The sequence below is a fragment of the Cariama cristata genome, unplaced genomic scaffold (assembly GCF_000690535.1).
Source record: "Cariama cristata isolate BGI_N322 unplaced genomic scaffold, ASM69053v1 scaffold12322, whole genome shotgun sequence".
Classification (NCBI taxonomy): Eukaryota; Metazoa; Chordata; class Aves; order Cariamiformes; family Cariamidae; genus Cariama; species Cariama cristata.
This window is the reverse complement of record NW_009603290.1, coordinates 255-17271: the sequence shown is the minus strand read 5'-3', so window position 1 is coordinate 17271 and position 17017 is coordinate 255. Positions and strand designations below refer to the sequence as shown.

General features: G+C 38.4%; 1 protein-coding gene across 1 annotated transcript in view; it reads left to right on the top strand.

Annotated features, from left to right (window-relative positions):
- LOC104157691 overlaps positions 1-16677 on the top strand; it is a gene marked incomplete at its 3' end in the record, with an annotated part of 32831 nt that extends 16154 nt beyond the window's left edge. The window contains exons 8-15 of the mRNA XM_009695122.1: positions 747-782; positions 1882-2015; positions 3823-3949; positions 8502-8644; positions 10777-10903; positions 11921-11953; positions 15926-16035; positions 16551-16677. Of these exons, the coding sequence (XP_009693424.1) occupies positions 747-782; positions 1882-2015; positions 3823-3949; positions 8502-8644; positions 10777-10903; positions 11921-11953; positions 15926-16035; positions 16551-16677 (837 nt within the window). The remainder of the gene's footprint in view (positions 1-746; positions 783-1881; positions 2016-3822; positions 3950-8501; positions 8645-10776; positions 10904-11920; positions 11954-15925; positions 16036-16550) is intronic.
- Positions 16678-17017: the final 340 nt, after the last annotated feature.

Here is a 17017-nt window from a genome sequence, read left to right as displayed (position 1 = left end):
GTCAACAAGGGATGGAAGACCAGATAAGGAGTTTATTACCCAGTAGTATTCCTGTGACTGCATGTTGCACAAATATCTTGGGAGGTGCAGCTAATTTTTGTTTTGATAGACAGCATGTAGATCTAAATATGAAAGAGATGTGGAAGAGTATAACACATGGTTCTACAAAGGAATAAGACCTAACAGCTTTTTTTTTTTTTTTTAGTAGCTCATGGGAGGTGGGTGTCTTATTCCCTCACAGAACACCATTCACTAACATTTCCAGAGAAAATGCATTTGTTGTGTTTGCTCTTTAACCATAGGCAGTAATATGTCAGGCTATATTTTCTCTCTCTTCTGGTGTTTATAATTTCTTAATGTTCTACCACTTGTGCTTAAGAAACTTGAAATATAGACAACAAAGCTTTAAAACTTAATTTTCAAAATTGGTCGATATAAATTAGTTTAAAAACACATAGTAAATACTTGCTTTAGATTGCTAATAGACAGTGAAGGAATATTTGTAAATTGGTTACATTCCTACAGGCTTGTCAACACACTGATTTGTTTGTAGGTCAGGCTTATAGTGTCCCTGGCCGTTATGAATTATCAGAGTATTTAAACTAGTGTTTGATTTAGCCAACGCTGAAAATGGTGAATATAGTTACAAAGACTTCATACTCTGATGGTACTCTTAAGTACGTGTCAAAGCATAACTTCAAGTTTTATATAAACACCTGTGTTTTTTTTCCTCCATTTTTTTTTAGGGTGGACTAAAGGTACAAATGCCAATGAATGTCAAGGTAAGCACTGAGGACATTAAGAGTAGAATATAAGCACACTAGAAATATAAAACCTTTATTTAAGCTGTTTGCTTTTTGTTGAGTATGTGATGTTTGATTAAATGTTCAGTGTTTGCTGCCGAAGAAGAATTTACTAATGCTGTCAAGTCCACTTTCTTACTAGTGTTTCATAAGATGTAAATGTAGTAGTAGTTTGTTTTTTACAGATTAGGAAAACATGAATTTGCTATAGAAGAATTGTAAAGGCTTTAAAAAATAAAATCATTTTTCCTGACTGACACATCAGTCACTGTAATGGAAAGGGATCAGGAGAGATTTTTCCCATTTAACATACCAAGTTTAAAAGAAAAAAAAGGAAGGGGGGAAGGAGAGGAAGAGGGCAGGAATAAGACCCTTCCTTCTTAAACCTGATCCCAGTACAAGAGTCATGAGTGACACCATGACCCTTCTGTGATTTGAGGAGCAGAAAGCTAATCCAGAATTATTGCTCCTTTTTTCCCTCCTTCTCTAATTCTTCACAAAAATGCTAACACTTCAGGTAACTTTTAATTATACAAATACATGTGAGACTCAGGCTTTTTTCCTAATGAATATTGCAATAAATATTAATCTATTAATAGCTGATCTGTCTGATTCAGCAGATGAGGAACCTCAAAGGCGTGTTAACTGCAGTCACTGAAATAACTTCAGCAAAGTACAGAGAAAGACCTCTTGTCTACTTTTGAAGGATTAAGCTCAGTGTGTCTAGCTGTGACCAGGTAGGATTCATTGCAGGCTAACACACACTGCTCAGGCACAGGATTACAGGATAAATCAGAGTCATATAGCTGCAGAGTGCATTTATGTATATAGAATTGTGTGGAAGTGTCTGCAAATAGCCTGACAAGCCTATCTAAATCCAAATAGGGTCTCTTCAGCCTCTAGGGCACTCAAGAATCGGAAGGGCTGAGGAATGTAACCCTGAATTTTCTTCATAGTGATGGCTTGTTGAAAGGGGGGAAAAAAGATCTCTTCCACATACTGTAGCAGTACGCACACCCAAACTTCAAATTACTATTCAGGTCATACTCAAAGCATTGTTCAACATCATGTTTTCTAGATAATAATATATGAGAAAACCCACTTTGGAGGATGGTCCAAAGAGTTTTCAGAAAACATCACTTCTGTCCGAGCTCTGTTTGATAGTGAAGAGGAGTTTCAGGAAATTGGATCAATACGTGTAATTGGTGGAGTGTGAGTATATGTCGCTTTTATATATATTTACTTTAAATAGGAAAACTTAACTAAATGCTAAGAAGTGCTAACTTAAGGGGTGATCAGAATTTCTCACTGGTAAAATATCTTGAAAAGAAAGGAATATGTATTTCTTTTGCCAATTATCAGCCTTGGATAAAACCACCTCTCCACATGGCCTATCTATCTAAGGGAATATAGGAAGATAAAACTTAAGTGTGTGAAAGGTGTGAAGTCAGTGTTTACCATTCGGATGCCCATAAATTAGGCCACTTTGTGTGAATGCTGTCATTAAGGAACAGAGCTTTAATTTATATTGCTTTATACTGCTGATAATTTCTACTTAATTTACTGAAATGACCTCGGGTAGGTGTGATCAGTCTTCAATTTGACATTTTAATGCCTCTGAAACCTATAAACTGTTTTATTGTCTTAATGGTTTTCCTTTGCCACTTGTTGCATGTTATCTGGAATTAAGGATCTACCCTTGTTTTCCTTCATTAAGGCTTTGGATTTGATTTCATGTTGCCCTGCCCCTCTCTGTCATACACACACACACGCATAAAAAAGGCTGTGTAACCCGGTCCTTAGGTGGACTGCTCACCAAGTAGGCTCAATGCCAGCCATTTTAGAGAGCTACCAACCCCACACGTTGTTCTTTCAGCCTCTCCCAAGACCCAACAGGATAGGACTGTTGGAAAGCATGCAGGATGGTTGCTTCTGCCAAAGAACTTAGCAATAAAGTAGTGTTCAGAAATTTTATTTTTCCTTACAGGATTTTAATGTTAATACTTCAATATAAAGATTCAATAACATAGATCCTTTCAGACTGTTGTCAGAATCTTACAAGCACTGAATTCAAAATAAACTTAATTGTGAATACTCAAATAATCCGTTCAGAAATACATTATGCATTTGCTATCTGAGAAGCCTCAAATTATTAAAAAGCATCCTTCTGTCTGTTGTGGCAGCTTTTATTTTTAGTACTGTGGTAACTTAAACAGCGGAATTAATATAAACCAAATGGTACTGAAATTTGCCTGCCTGCCAAATTTCAATGCCAGCAGTTCTAATACTTACAAGGGAGCTTTAAGGAAAGAAGTGCTTACAAGAAAGAAGGAGGATGAAGCACTCTTTCAAATTAAGATCCATTAGGGCTTTCAAAATTGACGTGGAAATGCCTTCTTTTAATCCAGCCTTATCTGCTTGTTCCAAATACTTTAAAAAGTTTTATTCCCTTAGTGCTAAAACATGTTCCATATGCAATATATTACATATATTCAATTCACTTGTCTATTCGTATATATATGTTTTTAGAGTAGAGCAGGAAACGGTATAAGTGGGTGGAATTTTGTTCTGTTGAAATCCATTAATTTTGTCACCAGCTCCAACAAGGGTAGAATCTCATCGTTCATTAAGACACTGAAGAGATCTCCTGCTTGTTTTCTTTATCATCGACAATTGATGGCTTACGGTGTTTTGGCCACTAGATGCAAACTAGCCTGTGTAGTACTGAATGTTGGTATTGGAACATGGCTGACTGAGAGGAGGTATATGGAGAAGCGGTACACACAGAAACTGTTGTTGGAGAAAGAATCACATGGTGGGATTTTGATCCACAAAGAACACTTCATGGGTGCCTGTTGTGATTTCAGACAAGCATTGCTTTGTTTGTTAGCTGACTCTCTGATACTTGTTCTAGTGTTCTTAGGATGTTCTCTTCCCCTTTTATTTGTTAGGGAAAATCATGTGTGCAGTTGTTTTGCTTTTAGTTATTTCTCTTTCTTTTGTTGTGTGGCTGCTGTAGATGGGTTGCCTGTGATAAGGAATGCTACAAAGGCCGTCAGTACTTGCTGGAGGAGGGAGATTATGAAGACAGACACTCATGGGGGGGAACCGACAGTGTCCTCCTGTCTTTCCGTTTCCTTCAGGCTGTAAGTACGTTTATGAATTTCACACAAATTATGCACAGTTCTATCTATACATAAAGAGGAAGGTTATTCTTTGTATATGGTACAGCTGTCTTGGGTCTAGTCATTCCATCTTTTGCCCAAGTTCGTTCTCATTCTTTTCCTACTTGCTGAAATTTAGACTGCACTGCATACATTGTAAAGCAGAAGCAAGTCCCAAATAACCTTTGTAAAGTTCATACAAAGAATGTATCATGCAGAATTCCCTGTCTACCTGCCAGATTTTCCAAGTATCTCCCTTCTGCACTTCAAGCTATTTGAATCTCTAGAACAGAATTTTCTTAAAAGTTTAACATGCGTAAGTGTACAGCGTAGTTCTTTATTAAAATAAAAAGAGCTTTTCACCACAGCAGCTGTTGCAAGCCTTAAAACAGTATTACGCTCTGTCCCTGTAATTTTTGTGCCAGAAAATTTTGGCAGCAGAAATAATCATGGTGAAAAAAAATCCCTGCTAATAAAATGTGTTTAGTGGAGGGAAAGATGAAATAATAACAACTATATCAGAGTCCAGTACTGGTAGCAAAGTTAGACTTTTCAGTGATGGGTAAACATGGGATTAGAGTTTCTTTATAATTTCCTTTGGTTTGGGGTTTTTTTGTTTGTTTTGGGGTTTGAGGATTGTTTTTTTTAGTGTAATAGGAACTCTGTGAGCTTTAAATACAGCTGCAAAGAGTGGCTCCTTTTGAGAATTGAGTTGTTCAGTCTGAGATTACTCAAGTCTTCTATATTCAGATTACTCACGTCCTCATCTGAGATGTGATACTCCTGAGCCAGGAATTTTGTGAGGTTTGAACAGAGGCATTTGGAGCAAACTCATTGTCTCAGCAGTCATTACTTTTTAAAAAAAAAAAAAAAAAAAAGGCACCTAGGAAAAGCTATGTTAATAATCAGAATCTATCATGTAACTTAAAATAAAGATGGGAGAATAAACTGAATTGAAGAAAAATGTCCTCTCTAAATAATTTATTTTCAAGTTTCTGAGAAACAGGCAGGAGTTTTCTTCTAACGCCTCATTTTGAATGTGTAGAATCCTGTTCAATTCTTGACTAATCTTAGTTTTTCTATCTTTTCAAGGTATACGTAGGATACTTAAGTAACCTCAGTTGATCTTTTTAGATCATCTTCTTGGCAAAGGACATAATTACAAGTTTAAAATTGGGCATGTGCCTAGCAGGGATGACCTTCCGTGGATGTGGATGTATTTAATTTGACTCATGCCTAGAACAGTCAGGATGCTCAGATCATTAACATTTTAAAAACATGTACCATGTGCACTCCTATATAAACAGATATCATTCAAATTGCCATATAAATATATATCAATATGTACATATTGATAATAAAAGTGTAAGTAATACTTTTCCTCAAATTGTGGCATAATTAAAGGCAAGGAACTGGCTCCCAATAAAATGACTAATGGCACTGGCATTTTGTTGTTCGGCTTGACCAACAGATTGACCGCCTCTCTCTGATGTGCAATACATAGGTCAATGTTTGGGCTTGCCATATGCTCCCTCAGTGACTTTGTGTATGATACTTAAGGTCAGGATTTTAAAAACATTTTAGTACCGAATCCTTGTTTTCAAGGGGACCTGGGCAAAAACCCAAAACTGATTCTGTGTGCTTAAGGCCCCTCGCTGCACAGCAAACGTACTAGCTCTTCTCTGTAATCTCAGAAATGCTGTCAGAAGTGTGGGAAAGGCTATGATGGTCTTGGACTTCGCGGGAGTGTTCCTGGATATCAGATCTTTATTGCTTTTCCCTAGGAATTCTATTTTAGTCAGATGAATTCAAGAGTCTCTGCAGAAGATTATGGATTTTGTGAAATGTAAGCCAAGTTGTATTACTCGTGGTCAGCTTAGGTAGGGAGTGGACATTGACCCTGCTCTTTATATGTACTCACCGGTGTGGTCTCATGTAGGGGCCAATCCAGCTAGACTTCTTTTTTTGCTCAGGGCTGACACCAGTTGACCTTGACTATGTTGGCTTTAAGGCCAGCCCAGACCTGAAAACAATTTAGCCTGGCTGACACCGCATGAAGCTGAAGCTAACGAGCCCTGTGTACCCAAGTCAGCTCCAGGCAGAGTCGGATCAAATGTGTATGTGCCGTTCCGAAGCAGGGAGCATGGTACAGAAGCACGTAAATGGCTCTGCAGAGAGCCGGGCTGGGTACGACGTGCCTCGTTAGCCTGTGTCAGTACCAGCTCTGTCAACGTGCAATGCTTAGTGCTATGCAAAGCTATTCAGATCTTCCTGCACCATGACGCTCAACATGACGGGTTCCACTGGAGCTTAGTAGCGCTAGGAAAATCCAACCCGTACACATACCGGTGACTGCAGTTAAGCTGAGGCATGAATTTAATTTCCTGACAAATCAGAAAGGTTAGACATTGCACACAAAAGAGGGATTGTTGCAAGTCACCCCTCCCCACCCACTAATGAAGATGTACACGCATGTAGGCACACTGCAAGAGCTTTCCGGTATTGTCCAGCTTCAATATTTCTGCTGTGAACCATCACAAGTTCTAATGTGAGGATTTGGGGAGTGTTTTGAAAGCAGAGATAGAAAGGAGTTGTAGAATTGTTTTTTTCCAGCATACTGCCAGCTCTGTTACCAGCATCTATATTGGACACACTGGAGTCAAATACAGAGCTTGTTCCTGAGGGCAGACAGCAGTTTGTACTGTGTGCTGGTTTGGGGGACAGTTGTATTTGCTTCTTTTCTGCAGTGTCAGATGAGAGAATCTGCAAAGCTGAGGTTTGCTTGTTGCTGTCATGATCTGGGAAAGAGCAGAGTTTCTAAGTCTCTTTCAGTGGAGCAGAGTATGTTGCCTTTGGTGCTTTCCCACTAATGTTTTCAAGTCTAAAATGATTTGCCTTGATCTGAAAGTCCAGGATTTTTTAAAGTATTTCTCCTATTGCTTATTGTAAGAAAAGCTGTAGTGAAAATGTAGGAAGGAAAAAGTGATGGCTGAATTTGAAACATATTTTAAAGTAATTACAATTGTGGATATGTTTCAGTATTTTAAATTCAGTCAAATTATATGCAGATTTGATCTAAATAGCTTTTCAGGAACTCTTACAAAGTCCTTGCTTTAGGACTGTTAAGAGTAGCTGTTTTTCATTTGTGCTAAAACGGCATTGTTTTGTTGTTTGTTTGTTTTTCTAAAAAGTAGTCGGAAGCTGCAGTTATTCATGATGATTTTGCCAGACCTGGCACTTTAATTTCTAGCGTATACCTGAGGCAGTTGCAACTTTTGAAATAAATGAAAGAAGGGTATGGTCAACATAGTAGGAAAACCAGTTTTACTACAGAATTCGTTCCATCACTTTTTAGTGTCCTGTAAACAATGCAGAGAGATCGAGCCACATCATGTGTTCATTCTAAAATTGGTTTTCATTATTCATTGTGATTTGAATCTTGTACAAAGGCATGGTGTCCTCTACAGAGCCTGTTTGATCAGATTCACCTGACCAAATGAATCTGGCTGCATGCTTGGCCTGACCTTAATTTCTAAGTGTTTTTTGATTGTTGTAAGTCTTTGTTTTCTCACTGTAGCCTTCAGCACACTGCTCTTGGATTGGCAGCTTGTAAGTGCTACAGCAGGAAGTGTTTAGTGTAATAATTCCTGTGACAGTGTCCTCAGACGTTTGTGATTCGACTCCTGTAGTTGCTTGATAGCCTTTTCTCTTGTTTGCAAGACTGACCTATTTTCAACTTATTATAATATTCCTGAAATTGAATGGAGTTCATGCTTTTTGTTAAAAGTTAAAGGAGTAAAGTGAATGGATTGTTGTTTTCCATTTTCCCAGGCAGTGATGGAACTTAGCTTAAAATTACTAAGTGGTTAAAGAGTTGGAGATTTGAAACCCAAATTCAAATAATCTGAAGCTGTGCAAGTAATCTCGTCAAGCAACTATGCTAGCTGAAAACATAAAGCAATGTCACAGGCTATATAAGAGAGAACACGACAGTGTCATGCGGGATTTATTTTATAGCTATAGTGGTTAGTCATACAATGGATGTATCCAAAAACTACAAACCCATTGTGCTGGAAAGGTGATCTTGCTTAGTCTTTTCCTTTCCGTGATTGTTGCCTTGTTGCTGGAAAGGGGTGAAGAAGGAAAACTTGAAGTGAAAGGCTATAGTCATGGTAATACTTGGTCATTTGTGAAGCTGTTGGAAGATCAGTGCTAAATTCCCAACCCTTCTCTTTCCCACGCAGGCATCTTTGCACTCTTAGTCAGTCTCATAGAGGAAAGGATGGTGCTCGAGGGCAGCAGGTTCTTCCTTTCTTCAGTGGAAAAAACTGAAGGCTGTGTCAGATTGCCAGGCTTCCAGCTAGGGACTTCAATGCCAAAACATCCCATAAAGATCCACACAAGGGACCTAAGTCCCTTCGCTGCTTTATAAAACGCTGTCTTTCAGGCTACAACTCTTTTCCAAAATGTTTTATGTTGTGAAGTGTCACTGAGCTATGACAGCCTGTCTTCTAACTCCTGTGCTGCCTCTTAGGATTTTATAGAGTCATCAGTGGCACTTTTTCAGTCTGATGATGAAGATGGGAAAGCATTAGACATCGTCAATGAAGAAGTCCCTGATTTGGAGCAGGCTGGATTTGGCCCAGAGACAAGGTCGATTCTTGTGAGAAGTGGAGTGTAAGTCTACTGAAATACGCGGATGGAAGTATTAAGTATTTTTGTGCGATGTTGTGTTTGCATACATCTTTTGACAGAATATATCTCAGGTGGTACAGGTGGTAAACATTTGGGGGAGAACAATGTTTCTTTCAGTTTCCTTGGTAAATGGAAGAGAAAAAAAGTCTTAGTTTTCTCTCAATCTCATGCCTACAGCTTGATTTGGACCTAGGCATTCTTGTTACTAGAGAAAGCTTGTGGTGTCCCTCCAGAGGTCACACAGACTGTAGTTTCATGATACAGGAGCTTTAACAGTAATACAGAAGAGGGATTTTAGGTATGTTAAGGACTGGAATACCTTTTGGGACAGGTGGAGCCTGTACAGAAAGGATGACCTATGCCTTAATCGTAATAAAGTCAGGCTGCTGGCACTGAAAATTAAAATACTTTTTAGAGAACTATTTAAACTAAAAGCAGAGGGTTAAATCAACAGCTGTGGAAGAGTACCTGGTTCAAGCTGATACAGCCTACAGGGTGGACTTGGCTAACTTTTAGTGTCTATGTGAAGTCCAGGAGGAAAATAAACAGCACAATTGCAATAAATAAGGAAGGTAAATTAGACCACCTGTAACGTCTGACGGAGATATGCAGTATTAACTGATGGAGCAAGGACAAAACTTAGAAGTGCTAGAAGCCTTAAAAATAATATGAGGCAACTAGAATGCTTGGCGTGAAATAATAGCTCTGATACAGCAGATACTGCAGAGATTCACAGGAAGGTTAAGCAGAGGAGCTACCAACTCTACTGGAATGATAAAGTAGGCTATGATAGGCAAGGGAGTGGTACTGTACATGAAGAATGATATCAAATGCTGAAACATAAAATATGTTATGGGAAAAGAGCACTATGGAATCAAGTGGTTGGAAATTCCAGACTTTAATAGTAATTTTAAAAGTGCAGTATGAACATTGTCATACCTACCCTGATGGTGATAGGGATCAGCAACTGTTAAATGAGACTAAAAAAGTTTCAAACTTAGGACAGGTGGCAATAGTGGGAGATTTGAACTGCTCACGTAGAGACTGAATGTTAGTATCTCATGAGGAGAAGGTAGAAGGATGAAGGTCTGGGACTCAGTTTGGAGAAGAGATGGCTGAGAAGAGGTGCGAATGAGATCTGCAAAATCCTGAAGGTGGTAGACAAGCTTAATGTAGCAGCATTCACAGAATCCTGCTTGACAACAATTGGGGGATGCTTTACAGAAGTAGCTGGAGATTGCTTTAAAACAGATTTAGAGGTGGGGAGCAACAAGCCTTTCTTACACCGAACGTGGTGACTTTCTGGAATTTGCTGCTGAAGGAGGCTATGGTAGCAGGCAACACCAGGAAGTTTAAAAAAGCATTAGACAAATTAATGACAAACAGATTCATAAAGGGGTGCTAAAAGGACTAGGAAGGGAGATGCCCTTTAATATCCCTAATATAAAGGTCCCGGATGCTGGGTGACTAAGAGAGGAACGCACCACCAAAAGTGGCTAAGTTCGTGGCATCTCTCTAACTAGCCTCCATCTACTTTGGCCACTACCAAAGAGCGTGTGCAGGGCACGAGAGACCCTCGGTCTCATGCAGTTGGGGGTTTCTTCTTAAATCATAACAGGGAAAGCAGGGTGGGAGAAGCTTGAACTGCCGGCCATTGCAAGCTTTTGCTTTATCTCATCTTATCAAGGCTTCCTTGTTTACTTCTCTTTCTTCTTGCACCAATTTTCCTCAATCCAACTGGAAAAGTTGGAAGAAAGCCCTGTCTGGGAGGATGCTGAACAGGTAAAGATTCAGCAGAGATTCAAAAAATTTGTCAATTAAGCGTCTTTTCTCTGGGCTTCTAAGCAAGGCATTTTTTTTGCTGAATGTATATTTGATAGAAAGGCAGACACCCAAAGCTGTGTGTTTATCAAAGTTGTATTTGCAAAGTAAAAGCATAAAATTAAGTGTGTGACAATTATGCACCTCTCCTGGGGTTTAATGTTGCACTGTCTGTCAGATGGACTTACCAAGAAAACTCCAAATAAAATTGTTCTATTTATCTCAGTAGTATTTTCATCAAACTACACAGAAAAATGTGATGTTTTCAGTTTAGTTTTTGTGTCATTCTCCAGGTGGGTCGCGTATCAGCAGAAACATTTCTGTGGAGAACAATATGTATTGGAGAAAGGAAAATATAAATGTTTCTTTGACTGGGGAGGATCTAGTAAAATCATCATGTCAATACGACCTATTAAGTTGGTGAGTTACCAGAACTTGTTAAGGGGAGAACTTAAAAGAAACGAGACCTTTGGAGTTCAGAGCATACAATAAAGTTATAATGTGGGCTGTGCTGCTTAATCAATTTGTTTATTTACTTGGACACAATTTAAAGACCTTTGTGAAAGACATAATGAGTCTGTTTGTAACGTCGACTGAAATGGACACTCTAGATCTTTCCACCTGTTGAGAAAATTGTCAGGGAAACTTCATAAGAAGAACTTCCCTTTGGCAGGCTGCATTCATGGAAAGAATAACCTGGCCTGGAAGGATTAATTTGCTTTAAAACATAGTAACTTATAATGCCTAATTGGTAATGGATATAAAAATACTTGAGAATTTATCTGGCCCATATTGTTGTTGTGTAATAGAGGTCTGATTTTTTTTCTTTCCTTATGTTTGTGCTAAAATATTTATAATAAATGTAGTGAATAAAGACAGGAAATATTTTTTAGTCCATTATTAAATCCAAGGTAGTACAACTTGCCCAAATAGTGCCAGGACTATCAAAACTCTAATGCAAAACAAAGACAATACACAGTAATAAATGTATAATAAATGATACTACTGCACTGAAAATAGGAAAGGAACGTTTAACCTTATTTTGAAGAGCATGTGTTGAAAAAGGCGTCACAGTCTTCTGTTGGTTTTAATTCTTTTTTTCAAGAAATAGTCTCAAAAATAAATGCAGAGATGTTTACATGGACTCTAATCCACATTATGTGAACTAATTAATGCTGATGCAAGTTCTCTAGGTGAAAGGCACTGAACGGTCAGGCGGGCAGTTGTGAGCTTACAGGCAGCTGGTGGCAGAGGCTGGGGTAGAGAATTGCGTCAAGAGCCCGGGAAGTGTGTTTTTCTCTGCTCTTGAGTTCATAATTAACAAATTTCAGGAACTTGACGTGTCTTCTAGGAAATTAATTGTAATTAATTTTATGTATTCATTTGTAATTAATTTTATGTATTCATATGAATGTGTTTATGTATTTATTATTGCAGGAACCGCTTGGAATGAATGAGCCTCCATATTTGGTATGTTGACATTATATAACAGTCTCTAGTACTAAACTACATTTAATAATTAAATACAGGTAATCTTGAACGTCCTGCTTTATTACTTCAGACGCTATCTTGATATTATCATCTCCATACAGCAGACCATTATGGAGGAAACTGGTAGATGTATAAAGGTTAAGTTTGCTAATGTTCTGCTCTTTGCTTTCTTCCACATCATACCCTTTACTATTCTGTCCTCAAAAATGCAAGCAGTTCAGTAGGTTTTGAGTGACTTTAGGACTCTATAGCTATTTGTTTTCTTCTTCTTTCCTTCCTGTTTCTGGAAAGTCGCTACAACATACATTCATCCTTCTTTGTGGCACATTTTCTTTCCATCATTTTGCATTGTATCTGGTTTGTCACTATCTTGTTCATGTATGAGGTGAAGAAGAAAGTCTAAACTGCAGAAAATTGAGCTGCACTCTTCAAACCTGCAGATGCATCAACAGGGGAAGTTGAGGTTTTTTAGTCTTGTATGCTGGTAGCTCTGCTTTTTGTAGTCATCCCAAGCATGTATAGCCGCTCCTTAAGGAGTGGGCACCGCTTGCTCCATGCTTCCCTTTTCCTTGCAGTAATGTATGACCTTAACTCAACACATCCTGATTATAATAAATCTAGATAAATCTCTTCTACAATACGTTCCGACAATTCCTCTGAAAATTGTGTCTAACTTGGTGACGACTCCTAAAGAGAAAGCGGTCCCTATAATTCACTTCTAGGCTCAAGAACAAGTTAGTTTAGGGTTTTACACTTTTGGTGCTTATCTTAAAAGGTCATGTTCTGTTAATGTACCTTTGCGATTTCTTTCTAGACCAAAAACCTGCTCTAAGCGTTAGTGTTCATCACCAAGCATGGTGTACGTCTCCCGCAACGTTCTGTCCGAACAGGGCTCTCCTCCCTTCCTGCGTTACTTGTTCGATATCTCTTTTTCTGCCCTGGAGTGTGCTGCTAGCTTGAGTGGTGAGCTAAGATTGCTCTCTCTCTGACGTGCTTTTAATTAAGCAAATTTGAAAAACTTTATTTTGAGAAATATGATGCTGCTTCAGACAAAAGAGACTTTAGAGCTCAGCGGTTCTGTTACAGAAAGCTGAAGTATTTTGTCATCTGAACACCATTTTGCTCTTTCTTGGGTGGGTATAGTAGTCGTAAATGCATGGGAAGTATATACATTGTGTTATTAGCAGGTTGACCACACCCTTCTTTTTCTCCAAGTATTCTAATTCTACAATTTTATGATTAACCCAGGAGTACAGGAAGTCTTTCCTGTCTGAAGATATAGTTGGTGTATTATTTTAGTCTTAAACACGGATTTCCTGCCAGACCTATTCATGTGGCAGTTTGCGGCCAAGACTTGCAAGTAGCTTTCACAGTAAGGCCTTGGTAAATGATACAAGATAAAATAACTGACTTGGAGGAAACCAGTGGGATCCAAACAGTTGAAGATAATTTTCTCTCCATCTTCAACTCTTCTGTTTTTTCAGGATCTCCTGAAAACTATTCATTGAGTGCTTTACTCCAGTTTTGCAGACCTTTGATATCAATTCAAACTTTTGAAGTTTCAAAAAATGTTGCTTTGGTCTTTTTATTTCCAGTAATATGTGGGGGAAAAAAACCCTCTCTGTGTGTATATGCACAGTCACCTTTAAATGTGGACATGTACCAGATTGTGTTTTGCCTTTTGTGTTCTCTAATGGCAGTCTTAACACCATTTGTTTAAAAACAAACAAAGAAAAACCAACCAACCAAAAAAACCTATCCTGCTTTGTCACAGTGCAGGTTTTCATAGGATCCTGCCCTAACGCTGGGGAAGGAAGAACATCATTCCTATTGCTACAGTTCTTTTAGTAGGGGAAATATTTTGAGTAAGTCTTAATGAGAAAACATTTAATCACTTAGGATAAGTAAAGGATGGTCTTTTGGATAAATATGAAGAATTTCCCATTCACAGTAAAATAAAAGTTTCTCTGTATGCAACAGTCTCTTTAGTTTGGAACTTCAAAGCGTGCTGTGTATGAGCTGGCAAATCCTTAAGCATCCTAATGTTTGACCCTTGTATAAGCCATATTCTGGTTATTTTGAATGATTATGCGTTCTCCCACCTTTAATAAACATATGTCTGAGCTAAGGGAACTGTTTTCACTCTCTGCAAGAGTGTGTCTGTCTCTCGCTTCTGTTTTTAATTGCTCATCAGAAATGGAAAAGCAACTAAATTTTCTTAAATCTCTCAGTAACTCCCCTGACCTTTTCCTCCTGCTAGGCTCCCTAATAAACAAAGTACATACAATGTAAGAATGCCTGAAATCACCAACTCTAAAAAGCCATTCATTTTATTTATTAAAAATAAAACTTGGTTTTGCCCAGCAAGAACAAAGCCTCTTTCAATAGCAGCTGACTTGTACAGATGATTTAGGAAGCAGAGATAATTGCTGTGATAATTTGTATTTGTATTTTAACATGCTGTCCATTGACTTTTTAGGAAGCGACACGTTCTATAGTAATGTTAAACTCTGACAAAGTGGAGATAGCTGCAGTTTGAGACTAATTGCAGATATGCAATGTTTTCACTGAGGAATCGGTACTTCACCCTAGCTTTTGTCAAATGAAGACCATCCTTCATTATTAGATATATTCTGTATAAAAATGAGTTACAGATCTTCTTTAAAAAGCCTTGCATAGCATCTGGCCTATGAAAGAAAGTGTGTATATATAGTCCTGTATAAAGAGCTTTGAGATAAGTGGGTAGCAAATACTATTTAATTACAACTTAAATAGATGCTTTGTGACACAGCAGTGCAGTTATATTTACAGAAAAAAAAACAGTTAACACTTCATTCATTATATTGTAGCTGATTTGTGTTCTCCAATTTGCAATTACAACATGCAAGGCCAGGTTAAGCCTTTCTTGTTCTTTCTAACGGGAAACATATTCATTTCTTTTAAAAAACATAGACTGAACTTTTCCGTAAGATATTTGCTAATACTTGTGTTTGGCCTTCTCACTCGGTACTGGCAAAAGCATTTGATTTCTTTTCTTTGGCAGGAAGCTAGGCCAATTTGGGGCATGAAGGGGGAAGTAGCTCTTGCAACAGCCGTTGTGTTTTTCTTCCATTACAAAATATGAGCTGTTCTCTTGATGCAGTTAAATTTTTCATTCTTTTCCAGCCTCTCTTTCAGGCTTTGATTTGAAATTCACCTCAGTTACACAGTGGCAGCCCAAGGGTACAGAATTCTAGGTGACTTTGCTATAGATCTTAGGCTATATTATACTACTTTTTTTCCTTTTTTATTTTCTTTTACTGCAACACTTTCAACCTTATTGCTTTTTCAAGGTGAATTAATCACATCTTACTGGTGGAGTATGGTTCAATGTGGCTTGAAGTTCTTCACTATGACGTGTAAAAACAGCTTAGCCAAACTTAGGAAGTTCGGAGTGCATCTACCAGGCTGTACCCAGTTCCCCCAGAAATTCTCCTGCTAGTTCTTCAGTGAGAAACTACCTGCGATCACTGTGTTCACAGAAGATTTCAAGGCACTTTGTCAACAGTAGCCCTGTATCTTTTGACCAACGCTTCCCCATCCTGTTCTGAACACCGGATTGCTGCAGTTCAGTGGTTACATTGGATGGATGATAACATCCTTCAATCCTAGCCTTCTCTTTTTCTCTGGGCCCTCTCCTACTGCGGTTGAACTTATGCTTGATACCTCTGCCTTAGCATCACTGGAAAGTATCCTGTACCGGGCTCAGAGATGCTAAAACACTTGATCTTTCTAAAAATAAAGCAGCTATAGCAACATAAAAGATTCCTTAAATGAGAATTCATTCTGTTTATTGTGTCCTTGTGAACTGAATGGATACTTCTCTAAGAGCACAGCTATCTCTGTTTACATTAATGATGATGTGTTCATTTTCCTCCTAGTCATTGGTTTTGTTTTGTTTTGTTCTTGTAGCTCAAAGCTTTCAGTAACACACATTTCCAAGGAGCATGTATAGATTTCACAGCAGAAGTTTCTGATTTTACATCATTCATACCATGTTCTTTTAAGGTTCTTCGGGGATGGTAAGTCTGTTGTTTTACATGCCACCATTTTAAGTAATATGGTTTTTTTTTTTTAAATACTACTAAATTTCAGACAGCTGAAAGTGCATAACACATGGCCATCGTATTCCATCATGTCTTAGACACTTTGTCTTACAATGCATCTCAGTAACTGTTGTCTTGTTATTGGTTTGGGTAGTATGCATTCTGCTTTCCCTGTGGGAAGTTTGCACAGTTACTGTGATTCTTTTTTTAACTCCAGTTAGAATTTATTCCAGATTTTGAGAACTCGGTACAGTAGAAATGTCTGCATTCCACTCGCGTCGTTTGACTCTGGAACCGAGATTTCTGTACCATGTGATTTGATTTTGCTGCTTTGGTTACTTTGTCGCAAGCCTCTCAAATCACCTTACTTTTAAGCTTAACAAGAACAAACAAATTTTTTATTCCTTATATCCTTAGCAGATATTAAATCTTGAAAAAAACTTAATAAGCAGCTAGAGCAGCTAATCTTTTTTGTTACATTATTCTTGCAGCTGGCTCCTGTATTACCAAGGGGAAATCACTGACAATCACTGTGTGCTGGAAGAAGGCCTCTACGTTGACCTCAGTTCCTGTGGCTGCCCGACTGCTACAATCAAATCCCTCAAGCCTATTCAATATGTAAGGACTTTATTGAAAAAAAAAAAATGTTTTGGAACTCTTTTCCTAGTCAGATGTCTGAAACAAGTGCTTGCGCTAAACAAACTCCCACTCGGGGGGAAAGAATGAAGTTTGTTTTCTTGGCTTACGGGATTTTTTGGGTTATGAACAAGCCAGGCTGCGTGCACTCATGCACGTGGTCACTTGTAGGTGCATGCTTTTGGGTGTTCTGGGCTCAAAGTTGCTGTCTTTTGTACAAGTTGCATTGGCTAGCATTTTTTCTGACTGGTCCTGTGGTGGGTTGACCCTGGCTGGAGGCCGGGTGCCCACCACATTATCACTCCCTCCCTCAGCTGGGAGG